General features: G+C 35.3%; 1 protein-coding gene across 1 annotated transcript in view; it reads left to right on the top strand.

Annotated features, from left to right (window-relative positions):
- Positions 1–1,976: 1,976 nt before the first annotated feature.
- LOC129216666 (PMS1 protein homolog 1-like) overlaps positions 1,977–21,995 on the top strand; it is a 97,721-nt gene continuing 77,702 nt past the window's right edge. The window contains exons 1-2 of the mRNA XM_054850916.1: positions 1,977–2,117; positions 19,401–19,686. Coding sequence (XP_054706891.1) covers positions 1,977–2,117; positions 19,401–19,686 — 427 coding nt within the window. The remainder of the gene's footprint in view (positions 2,118–19,400; positions 19,687–21,995) is intronic.

The raw sequence follows: 21,995 nt of genomic DNA, 5'->3' as shown, positions 1-21,995 counted from the left end.
ACGTGAACCCGAGTGGTGAGGGATTCAAAACCCGAGATGTTATTATTGATGCGGTAGGATGGGATTTCGTTTTTAATAAAGGGACATATTCCCCCTCCTTTATGAGGAAATGGGCGTTCTTTGGAGTATGACGAGTAACCTCTCAAGTTGTGGAGTTTCGAATCGGGAACCCAGGTTTCCTGTAAGCATATTATGGAAGGGGAAATCCAGGCAATCAAAAATTTTAGGAAGTCTAAATTGGCTAGCATACCTCTAATATTCCAGCTAAGAATGAAGTTAGACATAAGAAAAAAAAAAAAAAACCTTAATTACAAGTTATGTCTTCCTCTAAAGAATCTTGGGACTCCGGAAGAGGGTTGATTTGAAAAGGGTTATCAGCTGGGGATATATGTTTATCAACAAGATTTTTTAATTGGAAGATTTCAATTTTAAGTTTCTCGATTTCTATGTTCTTAGATATGCAGTTGTTGCAAAATTGTGAGCAAGATTGAGATTGATTTGTAATCAAGATTTTTAGTTTATCAATTTCAACTTTCAGATCATCAATTTGCTTATCTTTATTCTTAAGCTTATTTTCCAAGTTCTTAACAATATCGAGGACACTGTTGTCGCTGCTGCTAATAGTAACCTTAGGGGGAGGGGCGTCTTGCTTGCGGGCGACACTGGCCCACGTTTTATTTTCTTCTGACGACTTCCTATTGATAGAGACAGATTTTTCTTGGGCTTTTGATTTGTAGATTGGGCAGCTTTTGTCGGTGCTATGTGACTTTCGCCACATCTAAAACATTTCGGTGTTTTATCACAGGTTTCGTGATTATCCCCACACACTCTGCACTTTTTTTTTTTTTTTTTTTGCTTTTGCAGTTGTTTTGTTGATGGCCTATGCCCATACAGTTACAGCAGATTTTAGGCTTTTCAATGTAATTATTTTTTCTAAAAATTAGCCTTCGTATTTTATAGCTCTGTCTATTTGTTTTCCCTATTTCCTTAACCAGTATTACTGGAATAGGATCTTCTGATCCTTTTCTGTTAAATCTTATAATTTGTGAAACAAAGATCCCATCTGTTTTCAAAGCATTTGCTATATAATCTAATGGGATTTCCGTGTCAATATTCTTGACGATGTATTTGCTGCTTATAGTTTCCTCAATTAGTCTGATGCTAACTCCAGTGTTGACCAGAGATTTTATTTTCGTAACTTTGATAACTGTATTGATATTTGCAGTAGTGATAATTAAATTGTTTTTCCCCGTTAAATTAATTTCATCTTCCTTAGTGGTTATTTTTTCTAATTCTTCATTTAATTCTTTAGTTTTGTTAGAAGGGATTTTGTCTGTTAAGCCTGATATTATTATTTTAATTTTATCACAACCCGTTTTCAAAGCATGTGTAGCTTTTTCAATAGCATTAGCACTGGATTCATATACTTTTTCGTCTTTGCGACGTTCCTTGTCTTTGCCGGTTATGTTAGGGGTCTCAGCTTTCCTTTTACTGGTCATAGTTCAAAAAGATAAAGAAAAACATACCCAACACTGTTGGAATAATCACAACTTGTGAGGAACCACAAAATAAACCTGAAGAAAATCCTTCGCAAGGCAGTAAAGAAAAGCACCGGCTTCCGCGCTACACGTTCAACCGAAGGTCACCTTGAATCTCCCCGTAGGACATTTCTCTCCTTTTTTCCTACTCCGTGCATATAACGCATTAAAGTCCCTATATGAAAACGGGGACTCGAGAGCGCATCGCATCATAAGAACGCTGCGGTTAGTCACTGGCTGACCAGTCGAGGTCAGCGAACGCAACATTAGAAAGGAGATCCAAATTCTGATTAACTGTAGCCGTGTTCACATCTTGAAGCGCGACGTTTGTCCTTGTTTTGTAGCTCTTCCTTTTATTGAGAGTATTTAATTCTTTCACAATCTTCTTCTGCTTTTATTTGCCTAAATACTACTCTAAAAAACTTTTGATTTTACATTATGTCTAAAATACGCGAGTTACCTAATTCTTCGGCTCGTATTCTGTCTAGTGAGCAGATTATAACATCAGTTTATTCTGTAGTAAAGGAATTACTTGAGAACGCAATTGACAGTGAAGCGAAGAACGTGGAAATAAAGTTGGTAAGTTAAATAATTTAATGTGTATTCAAGAGTCTATTTATCACACGGGCACTCAATGCGGTATAACTTTGATATACACCCCCAAAAATTACGCGCCAAATCTGGCATTTCCTACGGACTTTTTAGGGTTGCTGTTTCTTATTTTGGTGTTGCCAATTTAGGTTTTTTCAGCTTTTAGGTTTTTGCTGTTGCCAAATTTAGTATTTTCTTGCATTTTGTACGATTTTTTGAGTTTTTTTTTTTAAAGTTTTGTGGCAACAATTTTTGTGGCAACAAAGTTTTGTGTCAACAAAAACAAACCCCCCCAAATTTCCTATTTGGTGGGGGGGGGGGGGGTATATCAAAGTAGTTCCCCTCTTTCTGTCATATTGTTATCTCAAAAGTTGTTTATTAGTGATGTCAATTTTCATCGCAAACAAAAATATTTGAATATTGTTTTCATAAATTGTTGCTAATCTAAACAATAGCATTAAAAGTGAAGTACAGTAAAATTTAAAACTTAGTGTACTTTAAAATAGGGTATTTGAGGCCACATTATCAACATATACATTAAAAAGGAAAAAATAAAAGCACTGGGAAGATTTTTAAAAAAACTTTCTGCCCCTTAGAAATTTTATGCTCAGGGCACGGGCATTGAGGGGAAGATTGCGATATGGTAGACTCTTGGCAACTTTTTTAACTGTCGCCAAATTTTTTGGCGCCAAAGCCTAGATGCTATTATTTTCGTTCTGCCGATGAGAAAGAAGGGAAAAAGTATATATATTTTTTTACTAACCAACTGAAAAACGAATGAAATAGTGTTTTTGAAACAGAATAAAAAAAGTAAACAGTAACTGATTTAAAAAATACTTCAATGCTCAAATACACTAATTATCAACTAAGAAAACTCTCAAAATTACATTAAAATACTATCAAACTAGAACAATACTCAAAAAAAAACCCATTGGAACAGAGCAATTAATTTGAATAATTTTACTCTCAAAAACATTAATTATAAACAAATCTAAATAAACATAACATAACATAACACTCCCAGGTCCCCCGTACCTACCACTATGTGTGGTTTAAACGGTTGGATGGGGCCCTGGAGACAGCTGTGTTAATCGGTGAGTTGATACATTGTATATGTCGTACATAATGCATGCAATACATGAAATCATATTCCGACAGACAGGAATTTTGCTTACACAATTTTAAACTCACATAAAGATTAATAATAATAATAATGATAATAAAACATACACACACATATACAAACATACATATAGATATAGATATATATATATACACACATTACACAGGGTACACAGCTATACACCATTGAATAGTGGTGTAGCAAATCAACAAAGTGACACAAACAGACAATACACTCAGCTACATTCACCAAAAACAAAGCCAACAATCATTAGATTGTACAATGTAATAGGAGACACGCAGAAGGACAGAATGTCTAAAGAGGCAACCATTAGATACTAAAGCTGTGGGTAAATAAAAATGCATGGGTAAAAGAAATTAGATTGAGCTCTGGTACAGGTAACCCTCGGTTGATAAAGAATGGAAGATTGCGTTAAGACGCGCGGTGCTATGCCGCAGTTTAAGTGCCTGCTTCAGGCGTTGTTGATGGGATGTGCCCGGAGGACAGCGGAGATGGTGGGCTTCTGTCAGTGGGCAGTCAAAAATGTAATGGAGGCTGTCCCCTATTTCTCCGCAAGAGCAGAGAGGAGAGTCGATAATGTTAAATCTATTCAAATATGAAGGAAATGGGCCGTGACCTGTTGAGAAAATGGTGTGGCAACGGTGTGAGACGCGCGGGTAGAGCTTGATTGTTGGTAGCATATCGTGCAATCCTCTGCTCGTCTCCGCGTTGTCCCATCGGTATTGCCAATCCATACAAAGCTGAGTCGTTAATAGCCTCTTGAGGTGTGACGCGGGGTATGGGACACTCGCGTCTTCCTGAAGTCCGGTAGTGTCTGCCGCTAATTTGGCAAGACGATCGGCTTCGTCATTCCCTCTGTTGTTTGAATGGCCTTTAACCCAAAAGATGTTAAAATTTTTAGTAGAGCTGAGTACCTGTTTTTGAATTGTTTGGACTAATTGATTTTTGCTAAAAGAATTTTTGAGGGCTAATAGAGATGATAGGCTGTCAGAGAAAATTTGGAACGGGTATTGAGGAAGGCTTTGCGTATAAGCAATTGCATTTTTGATGGCCAAGAGTTCTGCTTGGAAGACAGAGTTTCCCTCCCGAAGTCTCACCGAAGAGGAACTTGTAATTGTAGTACCCGAAAAGGAAACAAACGCGGAGCCCACACCAGTCATGGTTTTTGAACCATCTGTGTAGATTCTGCGGGGTAAAAGTTGGTTTGGATGGATCTCTTCAGTATGGATGAAGCTAGTGTCTACGAGTTGTTCGTAGGAGCATTTGAACCATTTTGGAGCGTCAGTTTCAAAGAGCGTACTTTGGAATTCGATTCCGTCAAGATGAATTGGTTTTTGTTTGATTAGAATGTTGAAGGACCACATATGTTGCCTTATTAGTAGTTCCAAAGGGGGGATCCCAGATAGTATGTAAAGGGCTTGATGTGAGGTTGTGGAATATGCACCTGTAAGAACAAGAAGGAAACGGCGTTGGATAGAATGGATTTTAATTACGAGACGTACTCCTAGATAATTGCCCCATAGGCCAGCTGCATGCATGAGGGAGGATTCGACCACCGCCTTGTAAAGTAGACGTCTTTGATGAAAACTGATGCCCCAATTACCCCCCCCCCCCCCGCTAATCTTTGAAATTTGCTAAGGAGTGTTACTGATTTAGTTTTTAGGTAGTCGAGGTGAGCCGTCCATTTTAGGCGATTGTCGAGTACCACCCCCAAATATTTTAAGTTATTTTTTCTGATGATGTGGAAGTCTCCCATTAGAAGAGTGGGGGCTCTTTTGAGATTCCTTGGGACTTTAAGGTGCATATATGCTGATTTGGAATTGGAAGCAGTCAGGCCATGCTCGAGCAGCCAGGTGTTGACTAGTGAAAGAGTGTCGCGCGCAAAGGTTTGCAGATCATGCGTGCGCCTTGTTGAAACGAGAATTGCAATGTCGTCCGCAAAGGCCTGCACGTGGGTGTGATCTGGCCATGGAATTCAAAGTAGTGAAGCCACGACGAGATTCCACAGTTCCGGTCCGCTACAGGAACCTTGCGGACAACCTTTTTTCTGTTGGATAGAGCATGAGCCTGTGCTTGTTTGAATGAAAATTTTTCTGTGAGAGAGGAAACCGATATATATTTAAAATGCCCTCATCGCAGTGGGAATCGGTGAGGTAATACATGATCTTATCCCATGGAAGATTGTCGAAAGCTGAAACAATGTCCAGGGAGATGAGCACCATTTGATGCCCTCTTGCAATTCCTTCCTCTATTTTTGCAAATAGTGCGGCCAAGGCATGATTAACGGAACGCCGCGGGACGAAGCCAAATTGGTTTGGGTGGTGGAGGTTGTTAAGGGAAAGGTGGCTTTGGAGACGGAAAAGTAAGATTCTTTCAAAGATTTTTGAAAGCACTGGCAGAAGAATTATTGGCCTAAAGGAGGTAAAGAGGGAAGGATCCTTACCTGCTTTCAGGAAAAGTATCAATACTCCCTCTTTGAGAGGTTTTGGAAAAGTTCCTAGTGCTTGGCAGGCGTTGAAGTAGTCTTTAAGGAAATTGGGGAAGGTGCGATGAATAGCAGTCCATATAATGTAGTCCAGGCCATCTTTACCTGGTGCTTTCTTGCGAGGGAGGAGCTGAACTGCATGTTCAACCTCCTCCCTCGTAAAAGGAGTGTAGGTTGAGGGTGGGACAGGGGGATCGACTGGAGGATCTGGTTGGTCTTCTGGGTAAAAATGGTTCAGGATCTTTTGACAAAAAGAATCTTCGGTATCAGTAGTGGCAGATGATTGATGCATATAAGTTGGGGAGAAAGCTTTGCCGAAGCAGATTTTGTAGGGTTTGCCAAACACATTTTTGCTGTGTGTGCAGAAGGTTTTCCAGGAAGAGGTTTTAGCTTGGCGTATTGCTCGTTTGTATTTGGCTAGTGCTTTTTTGTAAATGACTTTGAACTGATTCTCCAGTGAGGAACCCCTGTTGCGCTGGAGACGGCGTCTCACAGCAGTGACACACTTTTTTAGAACAGTCAAACCTGTATGCCACCATTTTGCCGGTGAAGGTGTGGCGAAATTTTTCTTCTTGAAAGTTAGCTCTGCACAGTCCTGTATAGTGAGTGTGAGAGCTGTTGTGAATCGATCAAGATCATCAAATGTGGTCAGGGTTGGAAGTAGGGCAATTATTGGTGGCAGTTTAACTTTGAGCAGTTTTTCAAATGGTATAGTAGTATATAAAGTTTTATAGCGGATGAACCGTGAGGTTGAAAAAGAGCTGTCGATATTAATAAAAATATAATTATGATCACTTGCTGATATGATATTGCTGACATCCCAGCTAATGTTGCTGCAAATATTTTTGGAAAAGGTTAGGTCTGGCCAACCATGACAAGGTGGGAGGGGAGTGGGGAGAGTTCAACATGTTTAAATTCAAAGTAGCGGCAAAATCAAGGACAGCCTCTCCCCTTGCCCCGTCTCTGGAATAACCGAAAGTTCTAGAAGGGGCGTTGAAGTCCCCTCCGATGAGGATGGGGATGAGATTTATTGAGTTAATGAAACTCGAAAGCTCGAGAAGAAGTTCTTCGATTGGTTCGGCCGGGGACGAGTATGCTGAAAGCAAAATGAAGGGGGAGGTGTCCATTGAGACCTTTACTGCCACAAAGTCATATGACTGGAAGGCACTTATAGTTTTAAGTTTATCTGTGGGTAGGAAAATTGCCGCACGACCACTGGTTGACAAGACTCGGCCCCAGGAGGAAGGGATATTGCAAATTTGTTTCTTGACCAATTATGGTTCCTGAGCCAAGAATGCATGAATTTCTTGTTCTGGTAATAATTGTTGAAGTAAGGATGTAGGTGCAGCCGCTCTTTGAAGGTTTATCTGAACAATCTTCAGAGAGGGAGCGGAGACTGAGGTGAATGAATTTGGGGAAACTGTTGAAAATTGTTTAAGATTTAAGTGGTTGAAAGATGAAGAATTTGCCAATCTAGTGGATGGAAGGGAAATCTCAGAGTTTGCATTTTGATATGTTTTATTCATATTTCGTTTGGGATCTAACTTTGTTAACAATATTCAAATAAAAAGGGCACTTAGAGTCGTTTGCTGCGTGATCGGTAAAGTAGTTTGTGTGTTTGCTTACATTGAAATTGATGCAATTCGTGCAAAATGGTCGGGTTGCATTGCAAGGTTCATTGCCATGGTCCTCAGAGCAATAGCAGCAACTGCGTTGCTTGTTGCAGTCCGAGGCGACATGGCTAAAGCCCTGGCAGGCATAACATCGTCGAATTCCGAGGAATTCTCGGATGCTGATGACCCGCCAGGAAAGGCTTAGTTTGGGGGAGGACATAATAAAGTGGTAGGCGCTTGGGAAACACTGGAAAACCCAGTTATTAGTGCCGTTTTTCCCTGAAAGTTTAAAACACGGGGAGACCTCCTCATGCTCGGGAATGTCAAAATCGTTGTAGAGAATATCTTGTAGGACTGGGCCGTCAAAGTCAGGTGTGACACCGTAGAGGATTATTCTCGGTAATCTGAGTCTCGGTGCTCGCACGCTAATTTTGTCCTTTAGGACTGGGACTTCTGCGAGGTTCTCCTGTAGAGAGGAAAGATCATTTTGTGTTGGCAGGTCAATAGCCACTCCCCCTTTAGCCACGTACCTGACCCTTGAGACTTTGATACCGTCCTTCAATGGATCGAAGTTATTCTCCAAGAGCTTCCTGAGGTTTTTAGATGATGTGTAATTGGGGTCGGTGGGGTACACTAACATGGTGTGTACATTTCTTTTGGCTGCCGAAGCATAGGACGGGGGGTCATTAAAGGGGGGAGAGGCAGGATTTTTAACGGGTTGGAGAGGAGAAGGCGAAAGGATGGTGGGGGAATCAACTATTAGCTCTGTCTGTGTGCGAACTGTTGTATACGTGATCTCTGGTTGGTCACACTGGGAATTACTCTCAGTCAAATTGAGCTCAGGTTGTAAGTTTATGACATTATTTGCATCGTTGGGCAAAATTCCAGTGGGGGAAGAAGTTAATTGGTTCTGTTGGCTATCCTTAAGCTTAAATCGTAGTAGCGCAAGGGCAGATTTGACTTGCTCTCGTAGTCCAATCTTCAAGAAGATGTGACGGTTTCGATCCTTGCCCGAGATAATGGTGTCAAAGAAATCCAATATATCGTCTACTGAGTTTTCGTATGTTATGAAATTTATTGGGGGTTGGGTGGTCTTATGAAAATGGTCTTCAAAAGGACCAATGTAAATCTCACTAAAATCTGTGGAATTTGAAGATTGCAAGGAGAGTGAGGGTGTTGGTGGTGTACTGTTGGTGGGGGGTGGGGAGGTTGGGTGAGGAAGTTTACCCAAGGAGGTCATCTTAGAGTCCAGTTTCTGTAACACCCAATGAGGGGGAGAATGCCTTTGTACGACCTCGTGTGTATTTTCCATCGTATTTAAACGATAAGTATTTAACGAATATTTCGGATGCTAATCAATAGAAGAGGAGTGACTTCAAAAAAAAAGAAAAAAAAATGTTGTCTTGAAATCTAAGTTGAATGAATGTCTACTTGATAGGATTCAATAAGCTTCTAATTTTGTATACTAATTGGACAAGACTATTTAAGCTAATAATTCCTGAGATTATGATTTAGCCCAAGGAAAAAAAAAAAGAGTACTGAAATCTCTCTTAATTCTGAGTAAAATGAATATTTGACATTTCAACAGTTTTTGAATTTTTAAGACGCATAAAAATATAGCATAAAAAAATAATTACAATAATTTAATTAACAATGGAAATCCAGGCATAATGCATTTAAAATTTTTTAGCGTCGCTCTGCTTGAGGCACCTTAAATCAAAAAAAAAAAAGGGTAATTATAAGGAGTAAATGTTAAAATATAGATATATATGTATAATAAAACACATTGGTGAAAAGTAACTTTGCAAAATAAGTAAGATGTACGGAGATATACTTTGCAGTATACAGCAAATGTTAATTAAAAAATATATATAAAAAAAAAAATTATATATATATATAAAAAAAATAATAATAATAAATTACAAAAGTGAAAAATAATTACGTAAAACCAGTAAAATGTACATAAATAGTTGATAAATCACTATTAAAATGTTTATACGTACAGTTCCTTGGATGAAGAGCAGTAATTAGCCCACATGTGAGCGACAGTTCAGGTGATGATAGCAGGAATGACGAATGTGTAGCGGGGCAACTAGAGCACGTTCCCTAGCCAGCCGGAGAGGGAAAGTCCATAAAAGTCTGATATGGTGATTCTGAAGTGTGAGGTGGATTAACACTCTGGGCACATTAGAATACACAATGTTCACTGAAAGTAAATGATGCACTGTGAGGAAGATCCCTTGGATGCGCAATGCAGAAATACTCTGCGGGTGGTCCTCTGGAAGGTGTTGGGTTCGCTGAGGCGTGAGCGTTCACTGTGGATGCTGGATGTTTACATTAAATGTCCCCCTGGCATTCATCTCCTACGCTGTTGAGGGATCCCGCAGGAGCGGGGGTGCTTGCACGGCGGGGTCGAAGGTCGCACGGGGTGTTTCTAGCGCTGCAAGAACCGGGTAGTCTCAACGATAATTTAAGGTGTCCTTCTGTTTAGGCCCCTGGCGCTAGGGCAAAATAACCAGTATCCTCTTGGAGCTTGCAAAATAAGCTTTCCATTGACAGGTCGTCCGTGGTGGTGCGATGACAGGAAGTGGATCAAGGTGGCCCGCGATGTTTTCCAATTCTTTATTCAGTCAGACAATGTGCTAAAACAGGGCGGGGACATGTTCAAAGATGAAATTAACGGATTGCAAATGAATGGATGGTCCAAAATCCGTGTGCAGCTACTCTACGGGAAGGGTTCAACAAGATCTTTGAATTGGTATAAAATATGACTCTCTAGCTGCTATATTTCTGTAGCTATGGCAAATGGAATGCGGAGCGTGTGGAAGCACGTCTGATTCGGAGGAAGCCCAGTTGTAGGGTATCAATCTAAATAAACAAACCCTCAACTGAGAAAACCCTCAAAATTACGTTAAAATACCGTCAAACTGAACTAGGACAATACTCAAAATAACCCATAGAACCGAGTAATTAATTTGAATAATTTAACTCTCAAAAACACTAATTTATAAACAAATCTAAATAAACAAACCCTCAAAAGTACATCAAAACTACTAAAACTGGATAAATTAAAAAAATCGGCATTAAAACAAATTAACGCATCAGATTAATAAATTCGAATAATTTAATACTCAAAAAAAAACACTAATTATAAACAAATCTGAATAAATAAACCCTCAAAAATACATTAAAATACTACTAAAACTAGATAAATAAATTCTACAAAACACAATAAAACGGCAGCAAAGCAATTAACACATCAGAACAGAGTAATTATTTGAATCATTTAGTCATCAAAAACACTTATTATAAACAAATAAACCCTCAAAAATATATTTAAAAAGCTACTAAAACTAGAAGAAAAAAATACTAAAAAACACGACAAAAAAGGCAATAAAACAAATAATCAACCCATCAAAACGGGGTAATTAATGAAAAAATAAGCATTCAAAAACACCATTTTTAACGACACTAGGTTAGTAAAAAAAAATATTCCCTCTTTTTCATCGGCAGAAGGAAAGTAATAACGTATAGGCTTTGAGGCCAAAAAATTTAGCAACAGTTGAAAAAAAGAAAAATATATATATATATATATATATATATATATATAATGACAATATTAAAAATATAAAACGGCATGGTTGCAAAATTACTGTTCCCCATGTGCGGAATAATCCAATAGCATCTGAGCTGCAAAAAAATAAAAAAGGACTTAAAAGCATAAATTTAGAATTCAATCAAATATTAGCCTTTATCAAATTTATTATTTTTAGAAAATTATACAAAACAAGGAGGTCATGTAACATGAAACACTATTTATTAACCAGCCGTTTTATGAGAAAAATTACATACAGAATGAAATAAATGAAACACCAAAAAGTGATACTCACAGCTTACGGGGGATCCATAGGTTTAATGGGGATCTTGCGATCCCATACATTGAAATAAAATAATTAATAAAATACATTAATGATTAAAAAAAAATACCACGAGGAAGCGATGCTTCAACGTGGAGCGATTTCCGAGGTGGGATAAGGGGGGCGGAAACCCCCGGCAGATCGGTTCGGAGAGGGTGAGTAAGGTTGCCGGTCAGAATTCCGAGGAGCAGAGCGGAGCAGGGTTGCCATCGGAAAATCGGTTATCGCCAAAACAGCTCGCTGAGGAGTTGAGTAGGGTTGCCGGTGGGAATCTGGAGGAGCAGGGTTGCAACTGAAAAATTGTTTATCGTCAAAATTTGGCGACGTCGCCAAGAGTCTATCGAATCGCAGTATTCCCCAGAAGGATTTAACTGCATCACTCTCTCTTTCTCTCAATGAACTACTAAAAGCACATTTATAAAAATGATCGGGGTTTTTTTCCCCTCTCCCTTTCTATGTCATTGAGGAAGGAAAAGTGATATGAAATAGAGTTCCAACAGACAAAATAATTTCATTGTAATGACAGTTTTAAGCTTAAAACTTCCTACTTTACTGTAACATTAGAAAGAAAAAAAATACATTATACTGTAATTCACTCTAATCTTCATGTGCATGTTTTTTAAAAGAAAAAAAATTGAAAACATCATTTATTTAGGTACCTATTTTCACTTTATCTTTGAGGAATTGTCAGAGGTAGGTTTACAGGTCTTGTGGCACTTTTCGGGGACCCCTAAAGTTGCACAGAATTATGTTAAAAACATTTCATGAACTTTTTTGAACTCCCCATTCAGAGCCAATAAGGGAGAAGTGGGTATAGTGAGACAACAGTCATTTATTTTCTGTTCGGATATTTCTAGCCTGGTAAACTTTTGAAAAGCCAGATCGACATAATGTGAACAATATTATAGCAAAAAAGTTTGCTTTGAAGTACCATGTAAGAAAATTAAGTATGTCATCATAAATGAAAAGAAAAAAGATCAAATAAGCTTTGTGCTACAATATGATTAAATCGAAAAAACAAAGTAAATAAAGCACAAAAATACAGCATACGTATAGCTATTTCAAGGCTACTATGGAGCCTCTTCATCAATACAAAAAACTCAGCACACAACCAGAAAGTCATGGGAGAACTGAACGTCAACAGGGGTAAATCCAGTATTTTTTTCTCACTACCTATTTTTGTGAAAGTATTGCTTTAATATTCTATTTTTGTAGACTTTTTTTTTATCGGCATTGATTTTGTGATTTTTTAAAGCCAAATTCTAATTTTTGTTAAAGAAAATTGGAGCAACATAAACGTCAGTTTGAAAGTGCAAATGTCATCTACTATTATTTCTAACAGGCTTTTTTTTAAGGGGGGAGGGGGAAAAACCTGAGAGGTACAAAAAATATCATAGCTGAATAGGCTTTGTTGTGCTTAGTACATTACAGGAAATCATTAAAAAAAAAACAACCCCCCCCCCCCCCAAAAAAAAAAAAACTGATGCTAAAAGATTGAAAACAAAATCACATCTTATCTAAGCATTGTTATGCATATTATAAATTTTTAAAAATGCATTAGTTATAGATCTTATCTAAATTTTAAAAGTTAGCTGAATGGATTCATCTATTGTATGAAATATGGTATGTTTATAAATGTAAAGTAATTAATGTTTACAAACTTTTGAAAATGTAAAAGAAAATTTTAAAAAATCCAACTTTTTTGATTAAAAAAAAAAAACAACAACTTTGCTCGGTAGACATAAAGAAGAGCATTTTTTACTTCCTCATTTAAAGAAAAAGAACAATTTTATTCACATAAAAAAATAAATAAAGCACTCAAATTTCAACATAAGTTTGTAATTAATTGAGTTTAAACGAATTTTGACTTAACTTTTTCTCAATATTTGTACGTATTTATGTGTGCAGGGGAACCAAAACATGCATTTTGACTGCAAGAAATTCTCTACTGACTTGAGACGCACTTTTCAATTTTGTTTAGTCATTTTCTTGGAATAATTGAAAATTACAGGAATACTTAAATATTGTCCTTTATGACCCAGGAAAATTATTTTGTCCTTATGAGTGCATTATGAAAAATGCTTAGTGTTTTTTTTTTTTTTTTTTTTTTTTTTTAATTCTGTTATTCTAAGTAAATTTAGATTGGAAGTTTGCTGATTCAAAAAACTTGTTTCACTGTTCTTACTTGGGGAACAGTGAAACAAAATTGCATTTCTTTTTTTTTCCTCGTTTGTGTGAATTTGTAGTTTTTTTCTAGATCCACTTTTATAATACCTATTACAATGACAAATATTTTACCATTTGAAAGAATTTAATTTTTTTCAAATGATAAAAATGCAATTGAATTTTCGTGGCTCACTGTTTCTCTATGTTGTGAGGTCCCTCCCAATTGCTACATTTGCAATATGGTAAATCTGATCTGCATTTATGAAGTTGGGGAGGGAGGGAGTGGCACCAGTAGTGAAAATGCCAGTGTCTAAAATAAATCAATCATTCAAAGGGGGCAGGAAAGTTTAACAGTGCCCTGGGCATGTAAACTTGCAAGTCGGGCCTTGGTATTCAAACCAGGGAGGTAGAAGGGAGGAGATAAATCTTTCCTATTTAGAAGTGGCAACGGTTCTTTACTTTTTTAGAGGGCGCTGTCGGCGAGCCGCTCCCGACAATCGCAGCAGATCAATGTAAATGATGCTAAGTTTCTCATTTTTTTAGAGGCAGCTATTAAAGCAAAAAAAGAAGAAAAACTACTGAAAATTGGTTGTAATAGGGGCCAATATAGTGGACGATGTACGTCATTTGTCCACAGGAAGTTTGCACAGTATTTTGATGGAAAAATGAATTTTATTTTTCATCACCAACTAGCCGAATTCGTCTGCTATTAATATTGGCCTGTGCGATGTTTTATTTTTTACGAGTTGGAATGTTTCTATTCCTGTAAATAATTGATGAAATGAGAATGTAGTAGAATTAATTACATAAATACTTTTTTTAATTAGTTGTCAATTCCGTGACATGTTTCGAGAACTAATTAAAGCGAAATAATTTTTTGCTTTCAAGACCTTTAACAGATAAAAATAAATGTTAATGTTCTATTTACTTAACTTCTAGCTGATATTGATTATAATAATTTCATTCATGTATTTACTCACTGCTTAAATACAAATGTTATATATTTTTTGTTTTTATTATTATTGCATTTTTTTCAACAACTAAATGAAAAATAAATCAAGAAACCTAATTCATTCAAAAAATTATACCTTGGAACGCTTTTTTGATGTAGTCGTGTTGTTTTCTGGTGAAATTAATCAAGTTTCCGAAAATTACAATTTACTCTTATTGTACATGTATTTTTTAAATGAAAAAGGTTTCCCTTTTTTTTTCGATTTGGTTGTAGAAAAAAATGCAATAATAATAAAAAACAATGATAACAATTATGTCTAAGCAGTGGATAAATACATGAATAAAATTATTATAATTAATATCAACTTGAAGATAAGTAAATATAACATTAACATTTATTTTTATCTGTTAAAGGTCGTGAAAGCAAAAAATTATTTCACTTTAATTAGTCCTCCAAACATGTCACGAAATTAACAACTAATTAAACAAAGTATTCACGTAAATAATTGTACTACATTCTCATTTCATCAATTATTTACAGGAATTGAAAAATTCCAACACGTAATAAATGAAACATCGCACAGCGCAATATTAATAGCAGACGAATTCGGCAAGTTGGTGATGAAAAATAAGATACATTTTCCCATCAAAGTACTGCGCTAACTTCCTGTGGACAAAAGCCGTACATCGTCCACTATAAAGTGAGACAAAACAACGTTAGAAGAAGCACAAATTTGCAAACGTTGTTTTGTCTTACTTTACTGTTCTGCACAAAGGTATTTATTTATCTTATCGTCCACTATATTGGTCCCATATTACAACCAATTTCCTGTAGTTTTTCTTTTTTTGCTTTAATAGCTGCCTCAAAAAAAATGAGAAACTTAGCATCATTTACATTGATCTGCTGCGATTGTCGGGAACGGCTCGCCGACAGCGCCCTCTAAAACAGTGAACAAACGTTGCCACTTTTACACTAGCAAACCCATAGGACATTTATCTCCTTCTTCCTACTCCGTGATTCAAACACTATCTTGCCCTGATTGGTTTTCCTGAGAAAATTTTGGGCTAGTACGTAGAGAGCAATTTTTAACGAAAAACGTGTAAGACCCCTGTATTCTTTGAAACATATTAATTTCAATGAAAAAATTCTCAGTTCTGAAGGAAAAGTACAGAAGCTGAGTTCACAGGTTGCACTCATAAACGTTTCAGTTGTGGATCATTCAGTTTTGTGTTACGGTGGAGTGAAATTCATCTAAATGATTGCTATAGAATAAAAGCAGGTTATTAAATTCAGGAGTGCAAAGTCCTCCAATGGCGCTGGCACAAATCCTTTAATTACTTTGGAGCTTCACCCCCCCCCAAAAAAAAAGATTGAAAACTCTCTCTAGTCAACCCCCTAGAAATTTCAATGGTGCTGATGTGCCATGGCCCCGTACCCTTAATCTGCACCATAGTGTTGTTGGACGATTGGTATTTAAAGGAATTAAAAACTGAATGTTTGATGTTAAATTTTCAACTAAGTCAAAAATTAAAAACACAACATGACGAGGTGTCTTCTGATTTTTGTCTCTCAGTCCCTGTGACTGAATGTCCTGCTTTTCTGTCCAAGTTCTACCAAATGGGGGAAAATATAGATAAACTAGATTTTTCTACACTTTTGCAATGCTAGGGTGTGCATTCATTGTTAAATTTTAGATTATCTCTTTTTAATCAAACAAACTTCTTGCATTAATTCAAGGAATTTTTAAATTTTTGGAAAAGCAATGGTAATTTGCTAACAACAATTGTATCCAATGGTTTAGGGATGCACCGGATAGTGATTTTGCCGGATACCGGATATCCGATGCCCCCTTACCTGCCGGATTCGGATATCCGGGCCAGATATCCGACGGATATCTGGCATTTCGATTGCATTGCATGTTCGCATATTTTTCTACAACGTCGTTTAAAAACAATAAATTAAACTTGTTCCACACATCATTTCTTTAAAAACATGTTAAGTACATTCAAATGTACTTTTTTAGAACCTCTTTATTTTAATTTAGGAATTGTGCTATATATAAAATGAAACATTAAAATATTGTTTTATTTCGACAGATTTTTTCGAAAGAGAGAAACTTTCGGCAAAAATTAATTCTGTATGTAATGTACGCATGGTTTAAACTTTTAATTATTCATAGTTGAAATCTTAAAGATCGTATAATGAGTCGTATTTGTTGTTTGATTTGCATGACGTGTAGAAATTTTTTAAAACTTCATCATAAAGTAATACATTTTCTTGTTTCCAATTTAGAAATAACAAAAAATAAAACTTTGCTTTGAAATCATTTTTATTACAGATAATACACGAGTAAAATTTTTCTAACATACAAGTTAAAAAAGAAAATATTAAAACGGGGCCAGTTTGACTCAAAAAATAAATAAACTTAAATAATCAACTTAAAATTTTACTTTAATTCCAGAAATAAAGGTACATTTTCTCTAAAGGTGCAAATTAGCATCTTAAATACATGGGTGCCCCCCCCCTAAGAGCAAGGGCCCACCCCCTAAAAACCATAAATGCCTCCCAAATAGAAAGCCCCTTCCAAAAAAAGAGAAAATATCCCTAACCCCCCCCCCCTAGGTGGGCAACCCAGTTAACAAATTAATAAACTCATGCTAAAATAATCAACTGAAAATTTTACTTTAATTCCAGAAAACAAAGATTCACTCTCTCTAAAGATGCAAATTAGCATCTTAAATACAGGGGTGCCCCCCTAAGAGCAAGGGCCCACCCCCTAACAACCATAAATACCCCCTCCCCCAAATAGAAAGTCCCAAAAGAGAGAAAAATACCCCTAAAACACCCCCCCCCCTAGGTGGGCACCCCAGTTAACAAATTAATAAACTTATGTTAAAATAATCAACTGAAAATTTTACTTTAATTCCAGAAAACAATTTCACAAACAGATTCACTCTCTTAAAAGATGCAAATTAACATCTTAAATACAGTATTAAGAGTCATTCTCAACGCTTTCACTTTTTAAAAACAAATTAATAAACTTACGCCTTAATAATCAACTTAAAATTTTCCTTTAATTCCAGAAAATAACGATTCACATTATTAAAAAATGCAAATTAATATCTTAAATGTATTATTAAAAGTCGTTCTCAACATGTTAACAATTTTTTTTAAACATAAATAAAATTATACTTAAATAATCAACTGAAAATTTCACTTTAATTTCAGAAAATAAAGATTCACATTCGTAAATGATGCAAATTAACATTTTAAACAAACTATTAAGAGTCGTGTTAAACACTTTCACGCTTTTAAAAATAAATTAATAAACCAATTCTTAAATAATCAACTTGAAATTTTACTAAATTCCAAACAATAAAGTTACACATTCTTAATGATGTAAATTAACATCTTATATATAATATTTAAAAATGTGCTTTACATGTTCAATCTTTCTTAAATAAATTTATAAATTTATATTTGAACAATAAACTTAAAATTTTACTTTAATTCTAGAAAAAATAAAAATACATTCTTAAAAAATACAAATTAAATTCTTAAATATATTATTAAAAATTATACTATACAATTAAAAAATTAGAAATAAGAAAATGAAGCAATAACTTATAGCTGTTATTTCTCACTGCTATATTCACAGTCTATTTTAAATGCTAAATATCAGTTGAAAGTCTTAGTTAAAATAATTATTCTGGGAAAAGCAATTATTACTTTATTCAACATTCTAAAATTGTGAAAGCTTTAACTGGAATTTTTGCAAAAGTAAATTCAAAATTAAACCCTCATTTCGTACCGGATAACTCCACATCAACCCCGGATATCTCTCACATTTTTACCGGATAACTGCCGGGATATCCTGCAAAAAACTGTCGGATATCCGCATCCGGAGTGGCTTGCCGGATCGGATACCTCATAGGTCCGGATAGTTAGAAAATCAGCCGGATACCGGATAGTTACCGGGTAGTTACCGCATATCCGGTGCATCCCTAGCAGGGTTTCCGCTACGGTCGCATATTTCGCATAGTGCGAAAACACTATCTGAATTACGAAAATAAAGCAAGGCATTTTCGCTTTTTTGCTCAAAAAAAATATAAAAAAATTTTTTTAAGGAAGAAATGAATGATCTTAGAGAGGAAGCATGCATGGCGATAATCCACTAAATCTTTTTAAAATCTTAGCTAACATGTTTAAACTACTATTAAGTTCAATAACTATTAGTCTTATCCAGCATTATGTCCCCGTCCCCAATAACTGCAGAGGAGGGGACTGCAATGTTCTAAACACTAGTCGTGTGTTTTCTTTTTTTATTTTATGTTTTAAAAAAATAGCTGCTGTACTTATTTCTTCAAAGATGTCACAGATAAAATATGAATTTTATTTTCAACTGGAGATGAAACACACTGAGGCATATATAAATATATGAAAATGTGTAACATTTTAGCATTTTGCTAACATTTTTCACTCAATTTTAGCTTTGATGCTAAAGAACTTTTGAACCCAGCTTAAACCCTGATCCCTAGTAAATATGACTGACACCTTTTGTCAGTCATATTTGTATAATTTTGTTGTAAGACTTCTGTTATTGACGAGATATTTAGTTACTTTTTAACTAGAGTTCTTTTGGTATATTATCTGAATTATATCTTGTTTAATTATGCTCTTATTTCAAAATTTGAGAATAACTGCTTTGCTTTCATAAGATCTGTTTTTTGCAAGGTTTGGGGGAGCTTAATTCAAAAATACTTTTTGTGTCAGATTGAAAAATCTTCAATTCAGTGACATATACTGAGCTGCTAGAAGTTAGGATACGTCAGAAGTTGATGTTTATTAAAATAAAAATATTATGTAAGAATGCAGTGAAGTAAATGAATCTTAATTGTAGTTAACTAGGAATGGTTTATAAATAAAGCCTGTGATAATATTGCATTTTATGTTAACATCTTTTTCATTCATATGTTAGCTTGTTTATCTTTTAGGAAGAATATGGTATTGAAAAAATTGAAGTTAAAGATAATGGCAGTGGAATTCGTAAAAATGATATCACTTTTGCTGCTAGACCACATTTTACCTCTAAAATTACATCCCATGCTGATTTGGAGCAGTTGCAAACTTACGGATTTAGAGGGGAAGCTCTTGGTGCTATTTGTGCAGTTGCAGATTTAGAAATAACCACCAGAAGTGTTGAAGATGATTTCGGCTCAACTTATGCCTTTGATTGGAAGGGGAATGTTGTGTCATCAAAAGTTTCCCCTTGTTCTCAAGGTCTGCTTTAAACTTTTAAAGTAATTGCACAGTAAACTCCTAATTATCCTTGTGCAGATTATCTGCAATCGTTCACATTTTCAAGACTTTTTTTTTTTTTTTGCAGAGATGATTTACTGAATGTTAAAAATTGCATCCCTTTTACTGAACAAGTGCAAAATCTATTTTTATGCTTTCATGTTTCTTTCCTCCACCTCCCTTGCATTAGCATCAAACCTTCCAAAGTCACAGAAATCTGACTAGTTGGTACCTGGTTTTTAGCCTTCTTTCCCTGTAAAAGTCAGAAAACGAAGAAAAAGCATTGAAGAAGGCATAATGCATCTTTAAAATATTGCAAAAAACAAGAAAAAATCCAAAATAAATAAGATAATTAAATAAATATCGAAAATTAAAAATTTTAGAGTTGAGTATTGAGATAGGGAAAAATATCTGTCTCTCCCCCCCCCCCAATACCCCAATAACTTTGACTGAATAGTCTGATTCAAGCAAACTTTTATTTTATTCGAAAGATCTCAACAAGCACATTTCGTTCCCATTGTTCACTTTTTGATTTGAACAATTTTTCATCCAATTTTGAGCAGCTCAAAAAAAACTTAAAAAATTCAAGGCAATCTCGAATTTAGAGGCGAATTTGCTTCAAACAAACTTTGTAGGAAATAGCTTTTAATGAAAATATTTGTATAAAATATCTTTCTGAACATTTTTCAGTTCAATTTTGAACAGTTTAAATCCCTTAACATTAGCACCGCCTACAGGGAAGCTGAAAGTCAATGTAGATTCCGAACTTGAAGGCGGATTTATTTATAACAAATTTAGTTGGAAGTAGTTCTTGATGACAAACTTTGACTCCTAGACTGACTCTGACTTCTAGAATTTTGGGGCACCTGACTCCTACTCCGACTCCTGTGATTGAAAATTAGTTGAACTCCGACTCCCCGACTTCGACTGTGACTTCGCAGCTTTGGCAAAAATGTATAAGAGGAAATATGACCGACTCCGACTCCTTTATTGTAAAGTAAATCCGATTCCGAAAACATTGGCTGAGTTGCGGACTTTAAGGGAAGTGAATGATACCAACTCTGAGTCTTTGAATTATTTACCTTTGGCTCCCGAATCTAACTATTTTGTCCCAAAATGAGATTGATTCCGACTCTGTAGGCATGGTTTTTTTTTTTTTTTTTGAAATAATTATTGTTAATATGATTTGTTTTTATTTTCACTCTAAAGTTTTAATTTATGTATTCAGTTTTTGCCAGAGAAATTCAGAGTTCTTTATGTTTCTACTTAAAGATATGCACAGACGATTTTTTTTTCGACAATGAAACTTATTTTTTTAAGTTGACATTTTAGTGTTTTTATTTATTTTTGAAATGACATTAATTTATTTTTTAAATTAGTTTTTGGCAACAGGGGAAAAACAATTTTTTGATATAATGTATTTATTTTAATGAGCTTATTAATTTTAATTCCTTTTCTTTTCTCTTTGAAAGCAGCTAAAGATTTGTTTTAATGGAATAAAATGTATTAGCTGCTTTGTTTGAAAGGTGCTGCTACTTTATTCGTTCATTTATTTATATTTTACGCATCTAATTCTTTAGATGAGTAAGGCATATTTTATTTCTAGAAATTGGCTTAAAATATTTAAAAAAATATGGTATAAATAATTTGCTATTTCAGCTAATTTTGAGAATTTTGATCAGATACCAGAAAGTCGATTGGTATACGGGAAAGTTGGCTTGTTTAGTTCTGGACGGAACTTCTTGTTACATCTGCACTCCTAAATTTGTTTCTCCATGGTTATTGTGCCGCCCTATTCATGGATAATCTGGAGCTTTCTGAGTTTGTAATCTTTGTCACTTATAATGATATAGAGGAGTCAGGACATGTTGGTCCACTTTTCTACTTTTCCTTTTTTATTTCATTAAAAAATAAATGAGCAGTTTGATTTTCTATGATTAGTTTCATTAAATATTTCTCATCATCCCAGGTTTTTTTTTTTTTTTTCAAATGTTCAATGCATGAACTTTTTTAGGGTAATTTTTTTTTTCGGAACTTCTAATGTGGACAAAACGTACCCCATGCTCAGGGTACTTAGTCTGCATTAAGAAAACAACTTCTGTAACTATTTTAATGATAAATGTTATGCATTATTTCAACTAAGTTATTTTATTTTGTATTTAGAATAAAAAACATTATTCAAAGAACAACATACCGTATTAAATCTAAACAAATATTAATTTACACAACTTCTACTTCAGCACCATCATTCCATAGACAGGGGTCTGGCCAGAGGATATTTGGGTCCGTTA

The sequence above is a fragment of the Uloborus diversus genome, chromosome 1 (assembly GCF_026930045.1).
Source record: "Uloborus diversus isolate 005 chromosome 1, Udiv.v.3.1, whole genome shotgun sequence".
Lineage (NCBI taxonomy): Eukaryota > Metazoa > Arthropoda > Arachnida > Araneae > Uloboridae > Uloborus > Uloborus diversus.
This window is presented reverse-complemented; position numbering and strand designations above follow the sequence as displayed.